Below are 13,596 nucleotides of genomic sequence, written 5' to 3'. Positions count from 1 at the left end.
ATCCACAAGCATCAAGAACTACCTTCAACGAGGGTTTGATTACTGAGCTACCTCAAGTTGTAGGGAAACCCTAATTTCCACTAGGTGCAAGCACAAAGTTTTGAATCCATGATATTTGTCCTCTTGTATTGGACCATGGGTTTGCAGATGAAACGAATGATCATGAAGACATGCACATGATTAGGGTTAGTGACCTATATGAACATTGTGAAGGACAAGATGAATTTTGGGGTATGACAATGATATATGAAAATTTCTTTCTCATGAATATATGATCAATTTATCGTCCACTTGTCTTTATTCAATTTTTAATGCATTAAACATATTAACAACATCTCAATATATTTAATATCAATATCAACTTGCATAGAAAATAACTAATAACCAACAAAAGTTATTTACATGAAAGAATAATCTAATATCACATGTTAAATATGTATCTTTCACTATGAACATGAATAAACAAACATGGATATTTATTTTTCTATAAAAATTGCATCGACAAATGAATTACAAAAAATCATAAATTTAATTTTTTTATCAAATTTAAAATGTTATATGAATTAATTGTGTACCTTTCACCATCATAGAGAATTGTCATCATAATTTTTAAAGTAGCAACCTTTAATATTAATCACAAATAAAAGATCTTCATGACAATTAGGAGGAAGAAGATCTTGTCTTGATTCATCACTTTGATGTTTGGAACATAAGACTCGAATGCCATTATATGAACTACTTATAAGATTGATAGAAAATAAATTTAAATTGAATAGATCGAGGCTAAAATCGTGAACGGAATCACTTTCCTTATAAGTATTTCAAGCACTCTCAAATGTCTTAGAGTTGAAACACATGAATACCCAGAATAATTCAGCTTATACTTGATTTTACATAAGACCGATGAAAACTTGAATTTAAGGATGATGAAATCTGGAATTTTTTGTGAAGAGAATAGTCTTTTGTGTTGTATTTTTCTGAATTCGAAATGATCAATTTATAGGCCAAAGTAGTGTTTTTCACAACCTTGCAATCCTTGATGAAACACACACTTTCAGCAACATTTTTATCAAATATTGCATTGTTTCGTCTACGGCAGGACTTTTATCAAATATTACACTGTTTCGCCTATAACAACACTTTTATGAAATGTTGAATTGTTTAGTCTATAGCAACAATTTTTCAAAAACTTTATTGTTTCACATTCTGCAATACTTTATGAAGTAATGTCTATTCCTAAATTCAAAATACAAACTATTTACTACAATATTTCATAATTGTTGTCTGATTCTAAATTACAAAAATTACATTGACTTAATATTTTCTTATATTTAAAAACACAATCAAAATTATTAATTATTAATAATTTAGAACACCTTTCCATTCTTATTCTCTTCAACTTCATTAAGCTAGCCACTTTAAGGACTTTTATGATGGCGGATACTTCCGCCGCTATAGGATCGTAGAACCCTTTGTTATTCCAGCACAACTCCGCAACAAGCTCATTTCGATCGTACATTGAAACATCTTAAAAAGTCTAATATAGACTATGCTTCAGAAACATGTTATGGAGACTAATGATCGCATCAACAAGAGACCATGACACAACAATTCATAAATTGTGGTTATAAAATGAGCTTACATTGCAACATCATGACTTTTTATATTAAAAATCATAATATAAAACTATTTTACACCAATAATATTAATTAAAAAAAAATTACACAGACAATGTATTTTCATTCAACTCTATTATTTATAACAACTTTTTCAATAGAAGAAGATATACATCTATATTATGATTCTCAACATGTGTACAGTTGATTGAAGACAATTTGGTCGTACAAGGAAGGTGCTGATCATGCATCTGAATTTGTTTAAAATCTTGTAATTATTTTAATATTCCTTTTAATTACGTAATTAGTTGGTCACAATAGGATACTAATTGAATTTCATAATTCATGGTTATTTTCAATGCCACCATCTGGATAAGCTCAAATGTGTCATTCATTCACCAACCCAGAGAAAGAATCTGACAGACTTAATTATAACTTAACAAAAATTAATTAACATTTTTTCCTTAACAAACTTTTTTAATACACCACCATTCTGATTTGAAAAATCATCAATTTCAAGAACACCACCACAAAGTTTGCAAAAGTTAATCTTGACTCATCTATTATTCTGCTCTTTCATGCATGTTGACAACTCAAACGTGTTTGATCCGTAAACCTTTTATGTACACCAATAATTTACATGTTACTCTCACATGAATGACACTGTCTTATTATTGTCCTTTTTCTCTCTTCCCCACAATATTTTGTTTTCTCGTAATTTCAAAAATAAATTGTTTTTCTATGTTCTCATGGAAGTTAATAGTGTAGATGGAAAAAAATAGATAGATCAGAGTGTAGACAAAGTGGAGTGAAGATCACATGAGGGGACAATTTGATTATAGTGCATGCTTTCAGAAAGGACGAGTTGTTAATGTATCATGTTATAGGCAAAAAAATAATTAGATACGTTAATGTGTATTAATTATACGGGGAAAAGGACAAAGGAAACATGTATGTCTTGTCTTTCAAGTGTTTTATTTTAATAATTATAATAATAATAATGAGTGTTTTTTTTCCATGTTGCTCGTTGCTATGATTTTGGCTAAATTTTGATGAGTTTGGCTTTGAATTGAGTTCCACCACTTTGATATAATTGAATTTTTAAAAGATGACTTTGCATCAAATAAGGATGTTGAGTCTTGTCCAATTCTTTGTTTGTTAGGTTTTGGTGTTTACTATTTTTATTTCTTGATGTTTTTGTTTTCCTTAATGCATGACAACAACTAATAGCCTAGTCCTTTATTGGTTTTTTTAAAAAATAATTCCTTGTTATTTTTTCTCATTTTTTAGTTTTAGAAAAAAAAGTTGACCGATTGACTAAAACTTAAATTTTAAGAGTATAATTCTTATAAGATTTTATGTTCAAAATTCTATTAGAGGGTAACAATCTCTATGTTAGATCGGTCTATAGATAATCTTCCTTTAACTTGAATTAATGGGTCGAATGATCTGAAAAAAATTACAATAATGTACATTTTCCGATCATTATTATAAATAACAATTTTCTTTTGTTCATAGAATAAATAATTTATTTGATCATTATTATATATTAAATATATCAATTATTCAATAAATTTAAAAAAGTTTTTGTTGTTTATAATAATTTTCAAAGGGGATAGTCTCTTGAAAGATGGAATAAAGGGAGTAGTTTGTTTTTTCATTTAAATGAATTTGGAATATATAGAGAGAGAGTAAATGGAAAGAGTGGTGAGAGAAAGAAGAGGGACATATTTTCTTGGAAATTAATTGAAGTGCCTTTGTTGGCTTGGCAGTGTCCTACAAGTACGTCTCGATGAACTTAAAAGGGATTATTAGGCTGCTTCAATTTGAAGGGTCAAATACATCTCTATCTTGATGCCTATGGTAGTGTGCACTGCACATAGAGTTGGGTTTTCAAAGAAGCAATTATAAAGTAGTCAAAATTTGAGTTTTTAGTATTTTCTTTTCACACATTTCAGAAACAAAACAACAAATAAATGGTTTTTTTTTTTACACAAAATGGGTTGTTTGTTGATGGGCTTTGATGATGCCAAATTTTTTTTTTATATTTTTTATATGGATTACAATTTATATTTGAATAGATTTAAATTTAAACACCCAATTTGAGCCCTAACTTAACTGAGAGAATTCCAAAAACAACTCCAACCCCTTCAATTAAGAATCATTTTCCTATAATATAACCCATCTACTTCTAACCTAATTTGATGGCATAAACCTAATCAATGCAACCAAAAAACACGCATGTAAAGCTGTAACTATGCCTTGCAAGTTAACTTTTTTTACCTATACGCATACTGCACAATATCCTAAGAATTGACAACTCACAAAATCATTCTTCCTAATCCCTTCATTCAATTCATTAATATTACACGCAACTTTCATCATCTTCCTCCTCAATTTCATCTCTAACAAATAGTATCACTCAAACCATCACATAACTCTCCAATCTTTTTGACTATTCACATTTCAAAATTGAAACAATAATAAACATTACTATAATAATATATCAATGCAATAGATAGAAGAAATAACCTCTTGTTACTCATATGGTCATGTACATTAATTAACCAAAGGTAAATGAAAAACTACTAAAACCAAATAATTTCTAATTGGTAATGTAGATTTCATTTAAATAAAGAAACAAAAATGTAATTTTATTTATATTTTTTTTTTAAAGATAGAATTGAAAAAAAGATAATACTCTATGGACATTGGTAATTAAATTATTTAAGTAAATAAAGAAAATTATTATTTATTTTTGTTGCTAAGAGAGAAAGACCTCAACGGTTGAATTCTTGAGAGTAAGGCAAACAGGGCAAGCACTGTAATGCGCATCGCATTCTCTACATATGCACAAATGCCGACAAGGCAAAACAACCACCGTCGCCACGCGCTTTAAACACGCTCTACATTTCCCACGCGCCTCCGCAACAACAACCACTCTGTCTGGATCGATGTAAGCCGATTCGGCATCCGAAGCCTGTCCTTCCACGGCGCAGGAGACGCCGCCTCCGCCGGCGTCGTCTCCGGTTTGGCACATTATTGTCTGTTGCAGCTTGGCTTGGAGAGAGGCTGCCGCGGCTTCCTGGGCCCGGGCTTTCGCCTGCCAGACTTGGGCTTCCATGGTTAGCTGTGCCGCACGCGCTTCTAACTCGGCGTTTTTGCGCGTGGCTTTTGCTACCTCGGCTTCTTTCTCTCTTAGGCGTTGCGATACGGCTTCCTCCGCCGTGGTTAGAAGCTCCCGGTAATGTCTCTGTCTCTTCTCCGTCAATGTCCGCCGCAGATTCTCTCCCTGATTTTCCAATAATCCAAATATACAAAATTTCTAATAAATCAAAAACTTTTGAAAAAAAAAGGTTATTTATAAAGAGAAATTTGAAATTTTTTGTTTACCTGTGCTTGAATGAATTGGTCTAGTTCATCACGTTGTTGTTTGATTTGAGAAACAAGTCCTTGTGATAATAGAGACAAGAAAGTTGAGGAGTGACAAACTTGTTGGTGTTGCTGTTGTTGAGATTGATATTGATGAAGTTGTAACTGTAATCTTTGTTGCTGTTGATGTTGTTGATCATCAAATGATAATCGAAGGCCAGTAGAGACTACATTTTGTTGTTGTTGTTGTTGTTGATGATTATGGAGTTGAGAAAGATGAATAATCTGAGAAGGTTGAGATTGTAAAGAGAAATGATTTATAAGATCATTAGGTGATGTTCCTGATGTTTCTCTTCCTCGCTTGCGAGGAGAATTAGTACCTGAGAATGAGTTGAATCATCATCAATGATATGAAACAATGAAGAATTACTTGGTTGGTGTTTCAAAGATGAATAAACATAAAACATAAACATACTGGTGTTGTTATTGTTGTTGCATAGGATATGTGGATGATGATGATGATGATGAGTTTGATCGAGAAGTGCTAGTCCTAATGCTGCTCCGGGTGATTGTGCCGGTAAAGAGTATTCATGTCCTTCTTGAACATTTCTACTGTCAAAATTACAACAAGATATAAAACAAGACAAATGATTAATATTTCATAGTTACAATTGATGAATGATAATATGATAACATTAAGAATGAATGAGGAACCTGTTATTGTTGTTGTTGTTTAGAAGAAGAACATTGGAAGGATATTGAGCTTGAACAGCCATGATGAACAATTGTTATTGTTGTTGTTGTTGTTTGAGGAATGGATGGAGATATATGGTATTGATTGAAGAGAATCAGTCCAAGAGAGACACCTTAATATTCTGCAACCTCTTTCTCTTTTTTCTCTTGTTCCTCTACTTAATTGCCTTTTCTTTACAACTACTTATTCTACCTTACACTTACACCTATATATTGTATATTTATTTATATATACCTTTCCTCTCAATTCTCCATCCATTTTTTTATTTACTATTTAGATAATAATAATTGGTGTCCATACACAAATTTTAAGATTAAAAAATAGAGAATGGTAGTAGTAATAACGTTGGTAAATAAAATGGGTGATGTATTGTTGTTTCTTTTGTTTGTTGTTTTTACTATACTATTATGTGTGGCCCATGCGTCTCTTTCTATCTTTCTTTTTCTTTCCTCACACTTTCTTTTTCCCATATTTCCCTCTAATTATTTTTAATTCATTCAACCATTCATATTATTATTTTACTTTAATTATTTATTGACATAATAATAATAATAATACTAGAAAAAGAAATTAATAATTCCCTGTTTGTGAATTTGGATAGTGGATATGTCTTTTAAAGTTTGAAAGAATAATAATGCATTTCTCACGTGGAACTAATGCTATCTTTATAGAGAATCAAATTTAATCACTCTTATTGCTTTTTTATTATTAGCTTATATGAAATGGATGCATCATGTGATTTTCTTATACTAATTAATTTAATTTTTTAAATTTAATTAAATGTGAATATATTTATACAGTAATTTAGTGCTAATTATTATTATCTTTCGTAAAAAGTCATGTATAAAATATTTGGCAGGAAAAAGATATATGGAGACATACATGATGAAAATATGGAATGCATCATGCATGTCACTTTATTACTAAATCAAACATTTCTGTCGCTGAGATTTATCATGTTTCATGCCAGTAATTTCATAGTACTCAATAACAGATCGGAAAAATTAATATTTTATTTCTACTCTTAATTATTGATCATAATTTAATAGTATCATTTAATCTAATGCAATACTCTTTTTTTATTAAATGAATTTGATATTTTCTACACTTAACTTAACTGGGAAACTAATCTTTTCACTTGGAAAATAGTGTCTTTCTTTCATTTTAAATAAAAAATTCATTTATTATTAATCATGCAAAAAAATGGTTAAATAATTTGTATATTTTGAAATTTTCTGATTATAGAAAAAATATTAAATTTAAAAACATTTTTAATATTAGGTTTTACCCATTTCTAACCTCATACATTAGTTGTTATTGAAATATTAAATTATTATTTACTATTTCACTTGAAATGGTTTCTTTTAATATAATTTTTTGAATAGATAGTTTCCTTTTAAATCACTTTTAATACCCTATTTAATGATTCATTTTGTTAAAGCCTTTATTCTTTTTCTTAATATACAAATTAAAGCCTTTATTCTTTAATTGTATTAAAAAAAGCGTATAATTATAGTTTATAGTACTTAATTCAATTACTTTCTATCTTCCATTCCTCATTGTTATATTTAGTATTTTTCTTATTGTTTTTAGATCTTAAAAGCAATGTTAGTGGAAAATCTAAATTTAATTTTTACTGGGTCTTGAATGTTCAACTTATGAACAGCTGTGATTCTTCATTGATCTTTTCTTAGAAAATTATTATGAGTAGATTAAGGTATTCTTCCCGAACTAGATGCATACATGATTGAAATAATCACTTCGATTTCTTTGCTAATTTTTCTTCTTGAATAGGAAATAGATTTGCTAATTAAAACGTTTGTATATATATATATAGGACTATTTCAAATTACCTAAAAACTAACCTAGCAAAATTGAATACCATAGAAACTTTCAAATATCATTCATCAGTTATGTTATAAGGAATTGATGATTTTAATGAGTTTAAACCATATTCACCCACGTTTATTATGTTTTTAAATTATGTTTTCAAATAATTTAAATGATGAAAAAATAATTCAAATTTTTGTTAATTTTGGTGATGATGTATCCAAGTGAAATTGAAATAAAAAGTGATAGGTACCCAATAAATTAATTGTATGTGACAAAATAGAAGGCTCTTGCATCACGCAAATATTAATTTCTTCAAACACGCATCTTGTGAAAACATAAATCCAAGGAGTAATTACAGATCCTTCTCAACAAGTAGGTCAGGGGACAGACCTCGAAAAACAAAATGGACCAGAGTAGGTTAAGATCAATATTTCAAGTTACTATATCTTTTATTTTAAATAATTGATTCATACAAGCCAGCATAACGAAAGGTTTTTTAAATGTTTGCCATAAAAGAAAGAAATTAATAATTAATCAACACTTAATGAGTTTTAATTCTATTATTGAACATAAAATAATATGAATGATTGTTCCGTTAATTCAATTAAGATATAGATGCACGAATTCGAATCTTTAAAATTTATCTTTAAAAATAAATTTCAATTCATTATTTAAAATATAATATAATAATAATAATAATAATAATAATAATAATAATAAAATTGATCAAGCATGTAGTACTAGTATTAATTAGTTCAATTTGTATAATTCTATTCGAGTAGTTATTTGTAGCCGTGAAAAAATAATTACCACTTATAGTATAGTATTGAAGATATAGGAGTGATTACGAAAAGAAAATGAATTCTACCATGTGTGATTTTAATATTATTTTTACCTGAGAACATTATGTGTGTGAGAAAAAAATATATACAAAATTCCGTCAAAAAAGAAAGAAAGAAAACATATATAAAATTTAGATTAGATAAATTTTAATGGTCAAAGATTGCTTGAAAATTTCACATGAGATAGTCTGTAAATTTATAAATTAATTCAAAAAATAAAAAATTGAATACAGGATTATTTAGTGTTCTTTTGTGAAAGTTAATCAAATTATAGATTGAATTTTATAACTCATTTTTAAAAAATATTATAAGTATTAAAAAATTATTTATAATAAATTTATTTGTTTATAATATAAACATAAGAAATATTGTTGTCTGATCTTAAACCATCATGTTATAACTATTTAACTAAACTAACTTATATCAATTAAATTATCTCACTATCTCCAAAAGACTCAATTGTTAGACTATTCACAATCGCACATTTTAGAATTTTGATTGAGATTTATTCAATTTTATATAACATGTATTAAGATGAATATTGTCATTAAATATAAACTTATATTTATATCACATATTATTTGTTAAATATTGAACTCTTAACACGTCTTTCCAAATCAACATTAATATATTTGATACATGGACATAAATAGTGGCAAAAATATGATAGCAAGTAGTTGAATAAATTTAGAGTAAATTCTAATATCATCTTAAAATAAGAGTTTGAGTTTAATTCGATTTTATAAACAGTGAATCGTCTGAACAAAATCATATATAATTTTAATATTTATATAAAAAAAAATTTACTTCCAAAGTAAATTTAAATTGCACAAAAACATTTTGCCAATCCAACTTAATTGATAGTATTTGGCACCATAAACACAATTAATAAACCCACAAGAAAAAGTTGAATCCACATAGTATGATCTTCCCCCAAAACCAAGAATGATATGTGACTTTAATTAATGAAAGAGAGCGACAAAGAAAGAGAGAAGGCACTAAGAAAAAGAAAGCAAAGAGATGAAAACATGAAAGAGAATAGCATCACACAATTTGTCTTTGTCTTTTGCTTAGGTCTCTCAATAAAAGGGTCGGCTATAAACCTCTCATACCATACTATATTCTTGCTCACATTTAAATTATTATGACAATATCACAACCTAGCACGGCAATTTCTAATCTATCATATCTTTATACTATTAGCCATTGTTTTCTTAACCCTCTTAGCTAATGAAGACAGCCCCACCTTTCTCAATCTACTCAATTTTATTTTGTTTCTTTATTCTTTGAGTAAATTATATTGGTGCTTATACAGTTAATAGGGCAACAACCTGTCTGCACTTGCCTTGTTTCCTTCATAAATCCTAATGCTTGCATAGTTTCTTTTTTCCTTCTTCTTTGCTTTATATCTTTTGGTCCACCATTCCATTCATTGCTTTAGGTTAGCTACCTCCATAATACTTCCATATTCTCATCAATAATACTAATAACTCATATTGTTTGTCACGAGGATTATATAAGATTAGTATATATTCTGAAAAATATTAATTAAAAAATAAAGTATTATAATAAATATATATGAGATTAGTTATTGATGGTAAAAAAAAAAAGAGTTTAGTTAGTATATTATATCTCTTGGTAGTGTTAATATTTTAAAATACATTCAATTTGTTTCACTATTTGTGTATGTCATAATGTTACTTATAAAATGTCTACACTAATATTAGGAGGTGTATCTTATGAATAAATTTATCTGCGATTATATATGCATTTTTTTTAAGTATAAGATTATGTTTGATAAAAATAGCGGTCGATTAAAATGCTGGGAGAAACGCACCTCACACTTCTGTTCAAAATGACTCAATAATCCACACAAAGTAAAATAGAACGAATTTTTCATATTTGAAGTTCATTATACACCATTGACATCCCTTATTCTTGACTCTAGTTTATTTTTTCAGTGGTTGTCGGCATCAATTCCCACTGTCAATCTCATATATTGTCACCAAAAGTTGTAATTATTATACTTGTTGTACTCCATAAAAGAACCAATGAAGTTAGCCATAACTCTCCCCACCTTCTCTAACAACAGCCCTGCCGGAAAGTTGTGAACTTGAACCCAAAAATCAACATGGAATAGGGGAATATTTTCTATTTGGACACTCAATTTCACTCTTTCAATGATAAGAAGATGGTTGTCAAAAGTCCATGGTCCTCCCTTCAATGTTGCTTCTATGTCGAAACTGTGAGCAAAGTGAAATAAGAACAACCCCTCCTTTTCCTAGAAACAACAACAATGGAGAATAACCATCCAATAGCGCAGGGGCAGGCATGGCCACTACAAGTTTGAATGAATCAATTCCCTTTGTTGCTAGCACGAAGGTCATATCGTTGACCACGATCATGCCGTCAACCATGGTTGTACCGTCAGTGGCCCAAGAGGGGGTGGTATTCTCCCCTTCAATAACACAAAATCACCCAGTGACTCCTAGGCCAAATATGGCAATGGATTTTAGGTCTTTTGCAATAAGTTTCACAATGCTTGTGCTTGGGCATGAACAACTATATGGTATGCCAACATCAATCATGGCTAACTTACATACTAACCCTTCAACATTAGCTGACGATGTTGCGAATGCATATTCACCACTACTGACATCAGGATCAACCATATGTAACTCTGGTCAGACCATGCAACCCCAAGTGGGGTGGGATTCAGTTCCCAAGCCATGCAAACATTCACTACGAATCAGAGTTACCAACAATTGGCAACTCAAATGAGTCGAATCGTTAACTTCTTTGGCGTCCCTCCAGCATAAATTCAACCTATTAAGTAACCTCAATTGGTTAGGCCAATTCAAAACGAGGGAATAATCCTTGAGGAAAACACAATAAACCAGGTCCAACAATTTATTCCCCATGTAGTCGAACAAGAGAGGCTTAGACAGGCCGAACGACCACTAGTTTTGGTAGTTAATCAAAATTTGGACGTTGACCAAGTGGTTTGTCATGTTAGACAAGAAAATCTGTTATGAGAAAGTAATCTTGCAGCCATAGTCGAAAGAATAATGGCATAGAATGGTGTGAACATGGGCCTAAAGAGGCCAAATCATACCTCTCCTTTGTAAGAATATGTTTTACAAACGGAACTCACAAGGGGTGGAAGGTCCCCAAGTTCACCAAATTTGTTGGTGATACTAACGAGTCCACAATCAAACATATTGCTCAATATTTGACTAAAGTGGGGGACATAACGAATAATGAGAACTTAAGGATGAGATACTTCCCTAGTTCCCTTACAAAGAATTACTTTACATGGTTTACGATCCTCCTTGCATATTCTATTAATGATTGGACTCGGTTATAAAGGTTGTTCCATGAGAAATTCTATATGGGGCAATCTAAGATCAAACTGAAAGAGTTGTTAAGTGTGAAGTGAAATTTCACTAAAACAATTGACGACTACCTTAATAGATTCCGAGTGTTGAAAACAAGGTGTTTTACCCAAGTACCTGAACACCAATTTGTCGAGATGGCCGTTGGGGGCTTAGATTATTCAATTAGAAAGAAGTTAGATACACAATATCTAAGGGATATGGCCTAATTGGCAGATAGAGTTCGATAATTCGAACACTTGAAGGTCGAGAAAGCCAGGTAAACAAAGGTAAGAAAGAACAGGTGGCTTACATTGACATGGAAGACAATGACCTGGTGTCAGATGTCGAATATAGCCATGTTAGAGAGAAAGAGGTTGATTTGGTTGAGTTAAAACCAGGACCCCCTTATGTGTGTAAACTTCTTACACCAGTAAATGGGAAGAACCTGTCTGAACCTGAAAAGAATGATAAGTTCCCCAAAAAACCTTTACTTTCAATGTGACCAAATGTGATGAGATTTTCGATTTATTGGTTGTAGATGGCCATATTTTAGTGCCAGAAGGCGCGAAAGTGCCACTATTAGAACAGAGAAAGAAAAGAGGCTTTTGTAAATACCATAACTCTTTAGGGCATAAAACTTCACAATGTTTTCTTTTCAAGGATCTTGTGTAAAATGCTTTGAATGACATGAGATTAAAGTTTTCTAAAGGAAAGCCACCCATGAAAATAGACTCGGACCCACTGCAGGTCGAGGAATCTAGCTACGTTGAACCACTGGAGGTCAACATGGTCGATATCACTAAGGATTTCTAGGATTGTGATATGGGCACCAAAGATGAACCTATCAAGGGTAGTGAACACCAAATTAAGGATGTCTACCCGAAGGCTGGAGAAGACTTGCTTGAGTTCCTTCACCGATGCAAAACTAAGGGTTCAAAAGTAACGTTGTGCCCTAGGTGCAGTGTTGTGTTCAATAAGAGGGTTGCAAAGAAGGTGGAAAGTGCTTAGCAGGCAAAGAAAAAGAGGAATTGGGAGAATAACCGATCTCTATACCACTTTAACAAAAGGGGAATTCCCCAGAGGACCCATTAGTTTCCAACCCAGCAGTTTCCAACCCATCATAGGGGCAAGCATGGCACCTACGTGCCATCATCCAATGCTCCCAAGAGAAATTGGTGAGGCTTGCTGACAAGGAGAAATTTGGCCCATAAAGGTGGAGAAATTTTGAGACGGGTAGGAAATCTTCATTGATGTATCGAGATAAATTTCAAGTATTAGAGAAACACGCTTACGGTCCCAACAACTATGTTAATTCTATGTATTTGTGATTGGCAGTAATTTTGGTAAAACTAACTCAACAGCAACATGTTGAACAAGATGTCCTAACATGTGGATCCGACATCTAATTTTGATAAAACTAACTTAACATCAAGATGTTGAACAAGATGTCCTAACATGAGGATTCAACATCTTGTTTGTTACATGTTTACATCTTGGTAACAGTTTGTTTGATTAACAAATTACTGAATATTCTAGGAATATCAAGTAATCCGATGTGGCGTCCAAGATTGAGGAATTAGAGATTCTATTTGAGTTTAAAATTATCCAGTTTTTCTAAATGTTGAGACATTTTAGGAAACCCTTGATTGAAGACCTATTTTTTCTAAATGTTGAGATATTTTAGGAAACCCTTGATTGAAGACCTATTTCTAAATGTTCCATAATACTCGCGCCAATCACTCCAGAATTATGGAACATCTTGAGCAAGAGAATATAGATTTGAAAGAGGAGATCGCCCGCCT

At 30.9% G+C, this 13,596-nt stretch overlaps 1 protein-coding gene across 2 annotated transcripts; it reads right to left on the bottom strand.

The window, feature by feature from the left end:
• Window positions 1-4,135: 4,135 nt before the first annotated feature.
• On the bottom strand, window positions 4,136-5,952 carry LOC127074273 (BOI-related E3 ubiquitin-protein ligase 1). 2 transcript variants are annotated; one of them, XM_051015579.1, is made up of 4 exons: window positions 5,703-5,952; window positions 5,464-5,600; window positions 5,010-5,368; window positions 4,136-4,908 (listed from the first exon to the last, which is right to left on the bottom strand). In XM_051015579.1, exons 1-4 carry the CDS (start codon window positions 5,762-5,764, stop codon window positions 4,381-4,383), a joined length of 1,086 nt encoding a protein of 361 aa, XP_050871536.1. In that variant the 5' UTR covers window positions 5,765-5,952; the 3' UTR covers window positions 4,136-4,380. The 2 variants fall into 2 exon arrangements, with proteins under 2 accessions (XP_050871536.1, XP_050871537.1); XM_051015580.1 differs by having other exon boundaries at window positions 5,464-5,597.
• Window positions 5,953-13,596: the final 7,644 nt, after the last annotated feature.

This window comes from Lathyrus oleraceus, chromosome 4 (assembly GCF_024323335.1).
Source record: "Lathyrus oleraceus cultivar Zhongwan6 chromosome 4, CAAS_Psat_ZW6_1.0, whole genome shotgun sequence".
NCBI lineage: Eukaryota > Viridiplantae > Streptophyta > Magnoliopsida > Fabales > Fabaceae > Lathyrus > Lathyrus oleraceus.
This window is presented reverse-complemented; position numbering and strand designations above follow the sequence as displayed.